Raw genomic sequence first — 17356 nt, 5'->3', positions numbered from 1 at the left:
GACACTTAATGACATAAGCATTCAGTAATGTCCATGATAGTGTCATGTCATAATTTTGATGATCTTATGACAGTCTTATGACACCGCTGTCAAATAAAGTGTTACTTAAAAAAATCAACATATAAACCGCACTGGACTATAAGCCACAGGTATCAAAATGAAGGAAAAAAGTAGCGGCTTATAGTCCGAAATATATACACACACACACACACACACACACACATATATATATATATATATATATATATATATATATATATATATATATACACTTGATGACTGATGAAATCAATGAAAACGAACAAAATTAAGAAAACTAGAACTACAAAAACATTATTGTTAACTGAAATAAAATATTTAAAAAAAAAAAAAAAAAAAACTGTATAGCGTGCACACAGAACTAAAATGTGTTGAAATTACAGATACTCAACCTTTGGTTATCTTATTTTTTCCACAGAAGCAATTTTCACATGTCAAAGTAACATTCAAAATGACTAAATATTTTTTTTTTTTTTTTTTTTTTTTGTAATCCTAAACCTGAGAAATAACCCAATTCATGAAAAACAAATCATACAAAAGCTAATTAAAAACTAAAAAATTCAACAAAAAAATAGACCCGGCCCACCCCCGCCCCCAAAAATCAAACAAGTTCACTTTAAAACCAATAAAAACTCCAAAACTATTATAACCTTGTGAACATAAACACATTATGTAGTTAATCAAACTGACCTTAAACTTCCCACAATTTTCTTGCTGTCTTTTCCATGTCCGACGTTCCAAGCGAGGCTCCAACAGGTGGGAGTTTGGGATGAGAAATGCCCCATGGCCAGCCCAGCTCTCCATGTGAGTGCAAGTGTGACCGTTTGGGACAGCTGAGCACTTGAAAAGCTTTGAAAGGCTCTCCCAGCTGAATGTTAAAGAATTGCACAGCTCCCCAATTGCACGTGGGCCCAATATAACCACTAATTTAGAAGATGGGCAGAGAGGATGTTGCCTTTTTAAATGAATAAATTAATGAAAAAATACTGAACTGCTTAATGGATGTACAGTTTTAGTAAAATACTAGCAATACGACCCGGCATTGCTCGGGTTTGTGTAACATAACGCAATACAACCAAAGGGTAGATAAAACATACTTTCCTTAGAAATGCAGCTGTAATGTAGTAATAGTAAAAGGACACCACAAAGGGGTTAATACGCAATCGCTTTTGGACACAGTATTGTGGTGAGCGACATGGAGAAGTTTTTTTGTATTACATTTGCTGCTCTTGGGCCACATACACCGCACGACCCCAAGAGACCTTTATCAGCCGTGGTGCTGTTGGTCACTCAAGTTTTCAAAGGACCGAAGGGTCAGCGGCACGATTCCCGGCTACGACTGCCCACTGTCGAAGAGCCCTTGGGCAAGGCAATGAACCCTAATTTGCCCCCAATGGGTTGGCAGCGCCTTGCATGGCAGGATGGTGTGTGAATGTGTGCATGAAAGGGTGAATGTGTGGTAATGTAAAGTGCTTTGGGCATTGTAACAAGGTCGATAAATGCACTACATATTTATTCTCCATTTATTGAATAATATACACATTGACTTCACTATGATATTGACGGGTCAGATTCGACCTTCAGTGTGCCACGCCTTCAAGTAGGGGGCCATCCCACAACCCGCTTCTGTTTTTCGCAGCGACACCTGCAGCGATCCAACGCCGGATTTATGTTGAAAAAGTACGAAAGCTGTAAACCATACAAACAGGAAGGATTGTCTCAGGAGTGATTTGTTCGAGGATTTAAGGCAATTATTATATTTTTCGTATCATGCATGCATGTTGAAACTTTGTAAAAAAAAATATATTTTTTTTTTTTAAAAGAAAAAAAAATCAGTGGGAGAAATTAGCCGCTAGAGCATTGGCATTATACTTCGCAATATTTACGTAAAATAAATGCTACAACGCGGTTCCGGAATAAGATTCAGGGCTGGAATGCTGTTCTGGTACACGGTGCTTTGATTCAGAAAATATGACTCAACTGTCAAAACGCTATGTAAATAAAAAAATTAAAAAATGCTCAGCTGCCACACAAGCATTTCATCAAGAAAACAATCTACCAACATCAGATTTACATACACAAGTGTTAACAACAAGCGTGATAAAGTGCTTAAGTAGCGTAATCCGTTTCCACCAATATTTATTATTTTATTTTCCACAGACGGCATGGAGGTTTCCCCAGCTGCTGAGGTTATCCGAGTCTGACGATGATGAGTCACGTCAATGTGCGAATGCACGCAGCAAAGCAAAACGCCTGGACTCATTTATCCATTCAACTGGCTGACATACTGACATGTGATCCGCAGAGATAGTTAGCTCTGATTGGTTCAAATGTGTATGTTTTCTGGAACAGCAAAAAAAAAAAAAAAAAAAAGGTTGTTGAATTGATGCGACAAAAAAAGGGGCAATGCAACATAAAATGGATCAAATCTTTAAGAGCAACGAAAGAGTTGAGGAGGCTTATTTATCATATTTAGTTTTATTTGCTCTGATGGGGAGGTTCAAAACAGCTGTCAATGTGCACTTTGGACCTACATTTGTTCATTTATGTTAGGCTACTTATTTCCTTATGATTTAAAAAAAAAAGTCAATGTTTGCGCGATCTTCAAAATATATTCCATTTCACTCGGCATGATATAAGTCATTTGTACTTATTTTTCTGAATATATGTTACTTTTATCTTTTTATTAAAAAAAACAACACAAAAGTAAAGGTTTACATTAACTTCAATTTTATTATACATCCTATGTTCTTAAGTACTTATAGACCCTACTCACATGACGTCACAACCACGCCTCCGCGCCATATTGTCCGTCAGCTCGTCGGGTTTAAGCATTACCGCTATGTAAATTCCTCCTATTATGGCGTGTTTTTCTGCTCGTTAACATTAATAATCAAAATGGTGAAGGCGTGTGTGGCGGTTGGTTGCAGTAACAGAGAAGATAGACGGAGAGACTTGAAGTTGTACCGTATTCCGAGAGACCCAGAGAGGAGAGCGAAATGGACTGCTGCAATTCGACAAGAAAACTGGGCACCAAACGATCACCACTATGTAGTAGTCATTTTATACCTGGTAAGATGCATTTAATATATACAGTGCCTTGCAAAAGTATTCGGCCCCCTTGAACCTTGCAACCTTTCGCCACATTTCAGGCTTTAAACATAAAGATATAAAATTTTAATTTTTTGTCAAGAATCAACAACAAGTGGGACACAATCGTGAAGTGGAACAAAATTTATTGGATAATTTAAACTTTTTTAACAAATAAAAAACTGAAAAGTGGGGCGTGCAATATTATTCGGCCCCCTTGCGTTAATACTTTGTAGCGCCACCTTTTGCTCCAATTACAGCTGCAAGTCGCATGGGGTATGTTTCTATCAGTTTTGCACATCGAGAGACTGACATTCTTGCCCATTCTTCCTTGCAAAACAGCTCGAGCTCAGTGAGGTTGGATGGAGAGTGTTTGTGAACAGCAGTCTTCAGCTCTTTCCACAGATTCTCGATTGGATTCAGGTCTGGACTTTGACTTGGCCATTCTAACACCTGGATACGTTTATTTTTGAACCATCCTATTGTAGATTTGGCTTTATGTTTTGGATCATTGTCCTGTTGGAAGATAAATCTCCGTCCCAGTCTCAGGTCTTGTGCAGAAACCAACAGGTTTTCTTCCAGAATGTTCCTGTATTTGGCTGCATCCATCTTCCCGTCAATTTTAACCATCTTCCCTGTCCCTGCTGAAGAAAAGCAGGCCCAAACCATGATGCTGCCACCACCATGTTTGACAGTGGGGATGGTGTGTTCAGGGTGATGAGCTGTGTTGCTTTTAAGCCAAACATATCGTTTTGCATTGTGGCCAAAAAGTTCAATTTTGGTTTCATCTGACCAGAGCACCTTTTTCCACATGTTTGGTGTGTCTCCCAGGTGGCTTGTAGCAAACTTTAAACGAGACCTTTTATGGATATCTTTGAGAAATGGCCACTCTTCCATAAAGGCCAGATTTGTGCAGTGTACGACTGATTGTTGTCCTATGGACAGACTCTCCCACCTCAGCTGTAGATCTCTGCAGTTCATCCAGAGTGATCATGGGCCTCTTGGCTGCATCTCTGATCAGTTTTCTCCTTGTTTGAGAAGAAAGTTTGGAAGGACGGCCGGGTCTTGGTAGATTTGCAGTGGTCTGATGCTCCTTCCATTTCAATATGATGGCTTGCACAGTGCTCCTTGAGATGTTTAAAGCTTGGGAAATCTTTTTGTATCCAAATCCGGCTTTAAACTTCCACAACAGTATCTCGGACCTGCCTGGTGTGTTCCTTGATTTTCATAATGCTCTCTGCACTTTAAACAGAACCCTGAGACTATCACAGAGCAGGTGCATTTATACGGAGACTTGATTACACACAGGTGGATTCTATTTATCATCATCGGTCATTTAGAACAACATTGGATCATTCAGAGATCCTCACTGAACTTCTGGAGTGAGTTTGCTGCACTGAAAGTAAAGGGGCCGAATAATATTGCACGCCCCACTTTTCAGTTTTTTATTTGTTAAAAAAGTTTAAATTATCCAATAAATGTTGTTCCACTTCACGATTGTGTCCCACTTGTTGTTGATTCTTGACAAAAAATAAATAAATTTCCTATCTTTATGTTTGAAGCCTGAAATGTGGCGAAAGGTTGCAAGATTCAAGGGGGCCGATTACTTTTGCAAGGCACTGTATTTAGAGGGTTTTGGGCTGACAACCACAATTAAGATCATTGGGAGGCTAATCGCCGACAACAAACAGTTTCAAATTCAAGATGCTTATTTCTTCCACCATCATTATTTTTTGAATAATATTTAGTAGGTACCAAGTGAAAGAAGTTAAACAGGTGTGTCCAAACCTTTTGCAAAGGGGGCCAGATTTTGTGTGGTAAAAATGCGGGGGGCTACCTTGGCTGATTTACATAGAACAATATATTTAAACAAATTTTAGCAAGCCCTTCTGTGTGTCACATTTGCTTTATTAATTTTTTTCATTCATAATTTCAACAATCTTGTCTTTGTGGCGTTCTCTTTCGACACTCGGGCTCTTGCGAAATACTGCTGCTGTGAAATTAAACTAGCTTCAAGTTGCTATCATTTCTCGCTGCGTATCTTCCCTGTAATGTTGTCGTGCATGTCAGCGTGTCTTGTTTGGTAATATTGCATCACATCGAACTCTTTGAAAACAGCGACTGTTTCTTTGCAAATGAGGCAGACACAGTTGTTGCGTGTTTTATTGAAGAAATAGTCCAATATCCACCTATCCTTGAAGCGTCGGCCATCGCAGTCAACTTTTTTTTGATGATTGTCTCCATTTTAGAAAATTGGAAGTAAAGTGTCACATGGGGTAATGTTGCTTAGAGTGCTGCTCTTAAAGTTTTTCAAACTTTTGTGAGAATAGGCTGATTTTGTGTGGACAAGATAGTTGTAGATATCAGGGTAGCAGATGTCAGGCAGAGAGGGCAAAGACAGCGGGTCGAAAAATATCGATTTAGGCATCAAATATGGATCTGGCGAATGGATAGACTGAAGCTTTTCCACATAACGCCTTTTATGCAACGCATCCAATGAGTTTACAGCGTCTGAAAGCACCGGGGCTTCCATGAATTGCACTATAAATTGCACGACAAATTGAAACCTTTGAGAATATGGATAAACACTGACGGACAATATGGCGGCCGGATACAGCGACACGTCATTCTGTGACGTTGGTGAGTAGGGTCTATAATTGAGATTTGGCATTTAGTATGTGAGGAAATGAGGGAAAATAAAAATTAGGAGATGGAGGTTGGGATTATTGCTGTTTTTGTTAACTTTTATTTTGAAAATCATTGAAAAAATATAATTTTGAATGACAATCGGTTTTTGTATGTGTTATAGAAATAACTGTGCTAAAACAGTTTTCTATGCATTTCAGTAGTTTAAGAGGTTTGACCACCCCCCCAAAAAAATGAATGAAAAAAAAAAAAAAATTCTGGCTCCGTGGCGACCTTCACGTCAGGGAGTTCCAGCAAGAAATTCTAGCCACTTTCACCCCTGCTGACTAGCCTCATAGTTCGCAATATTTGCGTAAAATAAATGCTAACTGCACGTTTTTTTGGGTTTTTTTTTTTCTTTTAACCAAGAATCGAGACTATTTTACTTCCATATCTATAAAGAATTCAGGGATTTAAGCAATTAGCAATAAGCATTTATTCACAAGAATTTTCAACAAAAAATCTCTTTGTCAGAGATTCCACTCGGTCAGCTTTGACAGCCACGCCAACAATGCAGGCCCCCTACAAATCGGCTCCACGCCCCGTGTCGTGTCAGTATCATTATGAAATCTATGATATACACCAGAACATTACAATGGCAACCACCACTCTCAGTCTTGGTTGCAAAACTACCCATGAACCATAGCAGCAGCAGTAACATAATAAATAACAGTTGCTACAGTATGAATATCCATCTGAAACGAATCCCATAGTAATATTCAGAAAAATTGTACATTTATTTAAAATTCAATGGCTTGTTGTGGAGTACTCAAATCCACAACGTATCATCAGAGCACATTTAAATTGGTACATGAACCCGTAAAGTGAGAAAGCCAACTGCGACATTGCAATCACAATCTATGCTTTTTTGCCCAAAAGATGGCGCTGTCGCTTCCACAATCGGGGATTTTCTATGCAAATTTTGGGAGTTTCGAATTAATTTTCTGCAGTACAACTGTAAAATTTCGTCAAAATCCGCCCAGTCATTTTTGAGTCCATTGGGAACGAACACACACACGAGGACACACCGACACACACAGAGATATAGTTCGATTTATATGTAAGTATAGATACTGAGATAGTATAGTATAGTATAGTATAGTATAGTATAGTATACATTCTAAGTATACAGTTTCTCCCAGCGACATTAACAATAATTAACAATAATTAATTAAAAATGTGGCGGCACGGTGGCTGAGTGGTTAGCACGTCCGCCTCACAGTTCTGAGATCAAGGGTTCAATCCCGGGCTTCGGCCTTCCTGTGTGGAGTTTGCATGTTCTCCCCGTGCCTGCGTGGGTTTCCTCCGGGAACTCCGGTTTCCTTCCAAAAACATGAATGGTAGGCTTATTGAATGCTCTAAATTGTCCGTAAGTATGAGTGTGTGCGCATGAATGGTTGTATGTCTCCTTGTGCCCTGCGATTGGCAGTTTTGACAGTTCAGGGTGTCCCCTGCCTACTGCCTGTAGTTAGCTGGGATAGGCTCCAGCACCTCCGCGACCCCCGTGAGGAAAAGCGGCATGGATAATGAATGAATAATTACAAATGTTTTCAGTATGAATGCGTTTATTGTTTGGATCTGCATTGGGAAAAAAACAAAAAAGCTGAAGAGTGAAGCTAAAACGTACACAATTTTACACAGAATGCAAATAATGAGCTGGACAAAATTGTTGGCACCCGTGCTATTTGGGGTATGTTTTGGGTCATTGTCCTGTTAGATCACCCATGACCTGACACAACATCCTACACTGCGGCCCAAAACATTTTGATGGTTTCCAGATTTCATGATTCCTTGCACCCTGTTAAGGCACCCAGTGCCAGAGGCAGCAAAACTACCCCAAAACATAATTGGACCTCCACCATTGAACTATAGGCACTGTGTTCTTTTCTTTGGAGGCCTCTTTTTTTCCTGGCACTAGGTACCTTGACAGTGCACAAGTGTAACCAGTGTGTCAGCACCGCCCTGCGTTCCGCTCCCATCTCTGACTAGGCTAGTACGTGACCCCGAGCGCACACGACGCTTCCACTCAGCAGGTAAGTACGGTAACCGCTGTGCCATAAGCTTGAGCCGACGGCACAGCCGCTAGCGCACCTACATGTAGGAATCGGCAGGGAGGTTTCCCCACTCCACAACGGACCTGCATGCACCCGTTACACAAGGAGTCATGAACTATGGAGGCTATCAAAATATTTTGGCCGGAATGTAGGGTGTAGTGTCAGAAAACTGGGTCTGCGTTAGAGGTCATGGGTGTTCCAACAGGACAATGACCCAAAACACTATTGAAAGCACTCATTGTTGGAACTATGATTCAAAGGCTTCCAGCTCCTCCCTTTTAAAATGGATTGGACTTCCATCCAACAATGACCCATAACACTATTGAAAGCACTCATTGTTGGAACTATGATTCAATCGCTGTCAGCATTGCTGCAGAGATTGAAGAGGTGGGGGGTCAGCTTGTTAGTGCTCAGACCATACGCCACACTCTTTATCAAATTGGTCTGCATGGCTGTCATCCCAGGAGGAAGCCTTTTCTGAAGACGGTACACAAGAAAGCCCGCAAACAGTTTGCTGAAGACATGTCAACAAAGCTGGAACCATGTCCGATGGTCTCATGAGACGAAGATTAATTTGTTTGGTTCTCAAGCATGTGTGGCGTCGACCAGGTGAGGAGTACAAAGATAAGTGTGTCATGCCTACAGTCAAGCACGGTGGTGGGAATGACCCCCCCCCACACACACACACCTCTTCAATCTCTGCAGCAATGCTGACAGCACTCCTGTATAGGGTCACATGACATTTTGGAGTGAAAATGACAAGCAGTACTCAATTTGGACATTTAGGGATGTACGTAGTTCCCATGCAGTGTACTCACTTTTGTTACCAGGGGTTTAGATATTAATGGCTATATTTTGAGTTTTTTTGAGGGGAAAATTAATTAACTCAATTATATAAGCTGCACACAGACTACTTTTCATTGTGTCAAAGTGTCATTTTGTCAATGTTGTCCCATGAAAAGATATAAATATCTGCAGAAATGCGAGGGGTGTACTCACTTTTGTGATACACTGTATGTCCATCAACGTACAGTAAGTGTTGTTGTGAGGCACATCCCTTGCCTAACAGCGTTTTCTACCTGTAAACAAACAAACAAAAAATTTGTAACACTTGCATTTATGCATTTACATAATTGCGCAATCCTATACGTACTGGTTAACAACAGGCTAGCAACAGATAGCATGTGGTGAAGCCACAGCAGAACAGTAGTTGTAGTAAATAATATTAAACATCATCAATAATTACAATCAACATCGTAATACCAATATCAAAGATAACAAGTCGTTTCATGCGTAAGATTTTAGCTTAAGTATATTTTGAGCACCGGACACATGAAAATGCAGGGATAGGAAGAACATACAGTGCTGCTCAAAAGTTTGTGAACCCCCTCAACATTTTGGAATTTTCTATTATTTCAACCTGATTTCCTAATCAATCAATTCAGTAGTTTTTTTTTTTGTTTTTTTAACAGTTGTGTTGTCGAGACTAAATTAAAAAGAGTTTTCATCAACTGATGTAGGTGCAAAATTGAACTGTTTGGTCACAACCAAAACCGCCATGTCTGGCGAAAAGTCAACACTGCATACCACCAAAAGAACCTTCTCCCAACAGTGAAGCATGGAGGTGGGAATGTCAAGATCTGGGCTTGCTTTTCATCCTCAGGACCTAGACAACTCCACATAGTCCAGGGAATCATGAATTCTGAGGAATATTGTCAAATCCTAGAACATAACCTGACGCCATCTGTTTTGAAGTTAAAGCTTGGCAGAAGGTGGATCATGCAACATGATAATGATCCAAAGCATTCCAGCAATACAACCAAGGAATGGCTGAAAAAGAAGAAGATTCGTGTTCTGGACTGGCCCAGTCAAAGTCCTGACCTAAATCCCATTGAAATGCTGTGGCGGGACCTGAAGCGAGCAGTTCATGCCAGACGCCCATCAAACCTCTCTCAACTGACTGCGTTCTGCAAGGAAGAATGGGCAAAAATCCCCCAAAGTAGATGTGAGAGGCTGATTAGTCACTACAGAAACCGTTTGGTTGAGGTAATCTCTGCAAAAGGAGGCGCAATATCCTATTAACTGAAGGGGTTCACATACTTTTGCACACATGATATCTGAGTTTTTCTTAAATCAACCACTTTTGTTAAATAAAGAATGACAATATAACTATTTCTTTTGTTTCAGTCCATTATTTGGAATGTCAGTATTGTGGATTTGGGTATAACTTAACATTTAATAAGGTTATTTTAGTTTTTTTTACAAAAAATCTGACCATCGCTGTGGGGTTCACAAACTTTCGAGCAGCACTGTACCTTCCATAACACCAGCAGCAACATGGCTACATAAACACCCGGTCTTTGTAGTGGTAAGGGTTTGGTTCCACATCTGCCTTTGTGAACATGTTGTCATCCCATGTTGTGATGATGGCTGATGGATGCGGTACTTCCAAATTGTATTTTTTAAGGAATTTTGATGAGTCATAGCACTCCAGCTTCACTAGTGTAAAACGGAAGTCGCGTGCAGAAATGCAGAAGTAAAGTGGAAGTACCTTGGAAACTTGTCTATATAAACGGTGATCAACTGTCATAAATGTTGTTGTGCAGGAATTCACCTAGGATTCTCTCCTTGCAGGTGACTTTGATGTAGTTGTGGTTTCTGGCACTCTGAGTGTAACTTACCTTCTAGTGAAGGTCATCCGGGAGCTGTGCCGGGACGCCAAGCAGGGTGAGGACCATGTTGTTGCTTTTCACAGCTCCACCCCAGGAAGAGTAGTTTTCACCATGGTCAAGAATAATTAGTGTTCTAATGAAAAATTAACCTGACTTGTGAATACCACACAGGAGGCCTCCTCTGCATGACAGCCAAGTGTAACCGTGAGAACATCCACTACAATGCGGCCTTGGAGGCTGAGATGAAGCAAATGGCGGACAACAAACAGTGGCGCTGCATTGACATCACTGTCATCGATGAGGGGCAGCGAGGGGTGACTGACGAAGACAAGGGATACGTTTCTGTATTTGTTCCCCTCTATCAAAACATGTAACATAACGTACCAGTACACCACTAGAGTGCAGAATTGCATACAAGATAAAAGCAAGTGCATTAAAAGTGGTTCTTGTCTGAAAGTTTGTGCCTCATCAAGAAGTGATGACCAGAGGGAGACTGCACACTTGTACGCACAAGCGCTAAAAGACATAAGGTACGTACATGTCAAATTTAAGTATTAGTGTGTTGATTTTCCTTGGCAACCCAACGCATTTGGAGCAATATAAATGAAAATGGGGCCTTTTCTTTCTGTAGCTATCGCTTATACGATGCAGGTGTATAGAAATGCACTTCTTTCAATCTGTGGGGACCAGTTAGTTCCTGTGGCGATGGTGACGCCTGGTGGCGAAAACAATTATGTGAAATCGTCAACTTGTTCTTCCTTTGTGCAAGGTGCATCTTCCCACCATGTGACTCCAAATAAATCCAGATAGATTCTAGAGAATTAGTCTGATGAGGTGAAGATATTTTTTTTTTATTGGCAAGCATAACACATGATGCTCCAATACTTAATAATGTGTACTCATGAGTCAACAGTTGGCTCTGGTCCACACCTGAGGTTGTGGGTTCTATAACTGCAGAGAACCTGCGGTCCTACAAGTATCAGGAAGCGCCAAGTTTTATGGACTCTGAAGTACCAAAAGCTGAGGATTATGGCATCACACTTTCCAAAAGCTGAAGCTTGGGGGCCAAAAGCATTAGATGTTAATATTTTGGAATCTAGAAGTAGCAAAAAGCTAACAGAAGGCTAGGAAAATCTATTGTGTTCATTGTGGACAAATAGCTGTTTTTATATTCAGCAAAAGAGGAGAGGAGAAAAGAGAAGAAAACTTGAACTGGTTCTGATGTTTTTGTTATGCGGTCTGAGCTGTTGAAAAACAAGCATCTAGAAATTGTTACAAAAAAGTCAAAATTATTAAAATACATTTACCGAGAATCAGGGCCAGCCCAGGCCATTTGGGGGCCCTAAGCAAAATAATGCCAAGGGGCCCATATTTTTGTAAAAATGAATTAAAATTGTAATGTAATGTGCATCTGTCTTGATTCTTTATCTCATAACTATGTACACGACATTGCCAAGCATTACCTTGAATTGTACATTTGGGGAAATCATCATCTTGTGAAGAGGACGGCACTCGACCTCCAATTCCAAGATACTTCTCAATGGCTCCTTTGAATCCTCCAAAGTACAAAATATGATTACATGGAACAAAATTTAGCCCAGGAAAATATTCGTCAACAAAAACGTGTACTTTGGGGAGTGCGCAACTAATTAAGTAGATTCACCATAGGCTGATACATGACATACTACTTGATAATAATGTCCGATATAAATGAAATGACTACACTAGGACGGTTAATTTTCTCCAGGGTATTTTGCCGACTATTTTTTATACCTGTCCACACTTCGTTTAATGTGCGTTTAACAACAACATCAACAACATGCTCTATTACCTTGATACTGTTGTTTTTCTTCTCCGATTTTCTTCTTTCGTTTCTCTGTTCCAGAAGGATAAATTCTCTTCGACATATTCGTGCATCTATTTTCCAGGCAAGTTTGAGCACCAATCATGGCAAATCAGGTTCAACGTCACTCCCCAGGTTGCCAGATTGTAATGACAAGAAAATGAATTTTTGCATAGATAAACGGCAATGCGCGCCACATTATTCACGATGCTCTATTAACAACGTCTAAAATGAGATTGCCTGATTGGGGCCCCCTAGTGGTGGCCCTAAGCAGTTGCATAGTCTGCGTATAGGCTGGGCCGGCCTTGCTGAGAATACAGTCTAGTATACTGAAAATTAATTCGACCTTTGATTGATTAAATAGGATATGTACATATTTAACATAGTCAAATTTCAGCTGAAACAATAAAAAATACAATGCAGTTTAGTGGATTTTGGCTTTTTTTTTGGCATATCTAAAAAAAAAAGACAGTTTTGCGTTTTTATCGTAACACAATAGACTTCATAATGGTATTGACGGGTCAGATCGGTCTTGCACTGCGCCTCACATTCAAGTAGGGGGCTGCCCATATCAAGAGGAGCTATTCACAAACAAACACACGTAGCGATTTAATGCCGGATTTTTGTTGAAAAAGCTGTACCGCATACGGACAGGAAGGATTGTCTCAGGGGTGATTTGTTCGAGGATTCAAGGTAAAAAATACATTTTTTGAACCATACATGCATTTTGAAAAAATCAATAGGAGAAATTAGCTGCCACTGCATTGGCATCGTAGTTCGCAATATTTACGTGAAACAAATGCTATCTGCACGTCTTTTTTTTTTTTTTTGCTTTGAACCGTGAATCCAGACTTTTTGACATCCATATCTATAAAGAATTCTGGGATTTAAGCATTTATTCACAAGAATTTTCATCAGAAAAGCTGTTTACATAAGGCGGCCGCTAGCTACATTCACTAACGGACTAGCATTGCACTTTGACATATTTACATAAAATAAATGCTAACTCCATGTGTTTTTTGCTTTTACCCAAGAATCGAGACTGTTTTACGTCCATTTCTATAAAGAATTCGGAGATTTAAGCATTTATTCACAACTAACTTCACCGGAAAAGCTCTGTTTACATAAGGCATACTAGCTACATTTACTAACTAGCATTGTACTTCGACATATTTGCGTAAAATAAATGCTAACTGCACGTTTTTTTTTTTTTTTTTTTTTGCTTTTAACCAAGAATTGAGACTGTTTTATGTCCATATCTATAAAGAATTCAGGGATATGAGCATTTATTCAAAGGAATTTTCAACGAAAACAGCTCGTGATGCCACTCGTTCAGCTTTGACAGCCTCGCCAACAATGCAGGCCCCCTATTTATCGGCCCGCCGCGCCATGTCCCGTCAATATATTATGAAGTCTATGGTTACGCTACTACAAATGACGTTCAATGAACTGTTGTTGAGTTGTTGTCAAACAAACCGTAAATGCTGAACTCCATTTCGTCTTTTCCTCACAATTCTTTCCTGTCATCTTTTCCAAGTCCGAAATTCCAAACAGGAAAGAGAAATGCTGCCACAGTCCTGTCCGACTCGCCATGTGGGAGCATGTTTGGCTGTTTGTGACAGCATTCAATTTAATTTTTTTACTCTATTTTTTCTGAGAATCTGGGTAAAAAGTAGATAATTTCCAGATCTTCTGTGTCAGCAAATTTAAAGCAACACTTAATTTTTCAACCTTCATTAAACATATTAAGTTTTGTGATTATACAGCGACTTATTTACTTAAAAAGTTGAATGACACCTCTGTCACGGCCCTAGGGGTTACAACTCTTGCAGAAGTCCTTATGGGAAACGCAGTCTGCCATTAGGAAAAACAGTACTGCTTTTGTCCACTGGCGTCACCAATATCACTGAAACTGAAAGTTATTCAGTATTGCTTTAAGGGTTATTTTTTTGTGTGTGTGTGGGGTGGGGCATATGGATTAAACCTGTGTACGCACTGAGGAGTAACAGAACCACACCAAACAATTCTTTCTTTGGTTTTTCACCTTTTATATTTTTAAAAACAAACAAAAAAATAACAGATTAAATAAAATTTACAGTAGACATATGCAATCATTGTGCACTTCAACTACATTTTCTGATACTTTCTGCACAGCTGTCAACAAAAAAAAAAAAACGCAAACACAACGTGGGGTGAGGGGCGGTTAGGCGTTGTGGGAGAGGCCAGTAAAGAGGGGCTATGTGGGGAATTGGAGCAGGGAATGAAGAGGGAGGGAAGGAGGCGAAGGAAAAAGAAAAGGCCAAAAACTTTTCACTCGGGGAGGAAGAAAGAAAAAAAAAAATCACTGAATATATAGATTTCTTTATTCCTTACATCACTTATATAAATATATTGAACCCTCTCCCTCCCACGTAAAGAGCGCAATACAGAACCCCACAACAGCAGTAAGGCAAACAAAAAGCGAGAGAAGAGCGAGACAGAGAGAGAAAATGCAGAGCAGCATGAGACGATGGACTCAGAGAATGTTTGACTTGGCGAGATGGCAGATGACTGGAAGAAGGGACGCAAAGGTGGAGGACGTAGAGGTTTGACTGAGGTCAACTGTCCAGTGTGAGTTTTCAGTTTGTGTGCTACGTGACCTGTTGTGTGCGTGTGTGTGTCTCCTGTAGTGAGTGTGTGTGCGTAAGAGATCGCATTTAACGGCAGCACAAATTTCTTGGGTGAAACGCATGCTGGCGTGTCCCGTGTGCTCTTCAGCTATATAAATACAAAAAAACGAGGAATAAAAACCAACGACTAATTCTTAGTTGAACGCAAACACCGACCACCTCAAAATTCACACCTTCCCTTTTTATACATTTGACACGTTTACATTTTTTTTCCTTTTTAATTTTACACCAAAAGCAGTCCCCCGCCCCAATCCACCTCAGTCCTCCGTCCTTTTTCCACCGCTCCACGCCAAAAGTCCGTATGTGTCGTCCTCTCACTGAGAACTGGCTCGCTCCAGCACGCGCAGGTCATAGTTCTTTTTGGCGGCCCTCAGTTTGAACAGGCCTGCCGCACTGTTGTTCAGTTTGAAGGAAGCACTCTGGGCGGCCATGGTGCTAGGGAACACAGCCACTACCGTGTACAGGTGGGCCGGGTCGCCGCCACCCACTACACCTGCGGCCCCTGCGGGCCCACAGCCCCCCCGGCTTCCCTGAGGCTCCTTCAGCCACTGGATCTTGGCGCCGCACATAGACAGCTGGTTGAAGAGCTTCTCGGCGTCTGGACGTGAAATTCCCTCGGGCAGGTCCGTTACTTCGAGCACACGACTCACCACTGAGATGCGAGCAGATGGAGTAAGGTTAAAATACAAGTGAGAGGTTAACGAACACGCCTCACTGATCACTTACTATGCCGCAATTATCAGATGTCTCTTAAAGCAGGCATGAAAATGGGTCTGGGATTAAAAAAGTGAGAAGGGTGTGGAGGAAATATGTTCCGGCGTTCTGCCAAATTGTCCTATATCGGCGAAACGTCCTATATGAGGTGAATTTAACACCCAAAGTACTACCGTGCGCTCTCAACTTGTTTTGTTTAGATGCATAAAGGCAGAATGCACTAAAAAAATGCCTTAAGAAAATACTTAAATATAGTTATATCAAATAAGGACGGTTTAAATACGCTACATGACTAATGTGGTCAACTGCTTTAAAGCTACCACAATAAACACAATGGTTAAAAGTATGAGAGGGTAATACATGCAAAAAGTATTTTTGAGGGAACGAAAAGGTAATAAAACTCAATAACAAAAGTAGTGAGCACTCGCCACTTTTAACCAATGTGCGCATGCGTGCGAATGTTTGCGCAAGCGCGCTGAGCATTGTGTAGATGTTTCGCTGCGTAGCAATGAATTGCTGAACACCGGTACACTGTACAACCCAACAAAATCTTGAGCTCTGTCCACCCACACTGTGTTTCAGTAATCCGCAGGAGGCACCACAGACACACATAGACCTTGTGCTGGCCATAATTTATTTAGAAACAAAGTTTACTTTGGAGCTAAAGGAGTTAGGTGTTCAACACTGTACACAAATTTAGCACTGAAAAAAAGGCGCCACGCGTCCCTGAAATACCAATTACAGCGATTTTAGAAAGAAGCTTACGTTTCTTCTTTTATATTACCGTTAAAGACACAGGCTTGACGCTAACTTAACAGGCGCTATTTTTTCACTGGAGATTTGGCTAGCTCTGGCTGTGTTCAACGCAAGCTGCAACGAACGGCAGTAACTTAAACGATTGAAACCATTACTCACCAAATTCAATATGCTGGCATTCATCTAAAAAAAACAACAACAAAAAAACAATGGGAGTGAGTCCGCTCCTTGTCCAGCGAACGTAAATTTGTGCTTAGGGCAAGATCATCTGTCGCAATTAGCAATCTTTGACGCTATCCTTTTTCCACTTCAAACTTCTTTCTCACTCTGCGGCTGAGATTATAACCTCAACAAAGTTGCTCTACCAGCTAAGCCTCGGCTAACATTCGTCTTGGTAAGTTTTTAGTTAGTTTGTATATTGAATTTGAAAGGAAAATGTGTGTTTTGTTTTTGGCGAACTTTTTCATGGCGCTAACCAGTTGAAGCTACTTACACATGGAAAAATACTATTGTACGTTTTAAATGTATTCATTTTGTATATTTCAGTTACCACGATTTGAGAGCTCAATAAATTGAAGAAAAATACACCTTGTGTTTGTTTTTGGGTTTGCTGGAATAGCGTCACTGACACACACAGCTACAAACAGGGGAAGGGGTGAGCGCTGCCGCGCCAAGCCACTTCTGGCTGCATTTTTGAAACATGAAAAATAGCGAATAGCGTACTATGGTGTGACGGAAAACTTTAGTAGTTTTGAAACCGCAACGTTGTCATACCATGGTAAACCGGTAACCGGCACATGCCTCCTCCCGACTCCCCCCCATAAAAATGTTCTC

At 40.6% G+C, this 17356-nt stretch overlaps 1 protein-coding gene across 12 annotated transcripts in view; it reads right to left on the bottom strand.

The window, feature by feature from the left end:
• Positions 1–14407: 14407 nt before the first annotated feature.
• The window catches only part of LOC130922445 (R3H domain-containing protein 2), a 93567-nt gene continuing 90618 nt past the window's right edge, over positions 14408–17356 (bottom strand). For all 12 annotated transcript variants that reach the window (XM_057847252.1, XM_057847260.1, XM_057847256.1 and 9 more), the window contains one exon: positions 14408–15704. In XM_057847252.1, coding sequence (XP_057703235.1) covers positions 15367–15704 — 338 coding nt within the window. In that variant the 3' untranslated portion in view covers positions 14408–15366. The remainder of the gene's footprint in view (positions 15705–17356) is intronic.

The sequence above is a fragment of the Corythoichthys intestinalis genome, chromosome 9, assembly GCF_030265065.1.
Source record: "Corythoichthys intestinalis isolate RoL2023-P3 chromosome 9, ASM3026506v1, whole genome shotgun sequence".
NCBI lineage: Eukaryota > Metazoa > Chordata > Actinopteri > Syngnathiformes > Syngnathidae > Corythoichthys > Corythoichthys intestinalis.
Note: the sequence above shows the minus strand (reverse complement) of the source record. Positions and strands in the feature narration are given on the sequence as shown.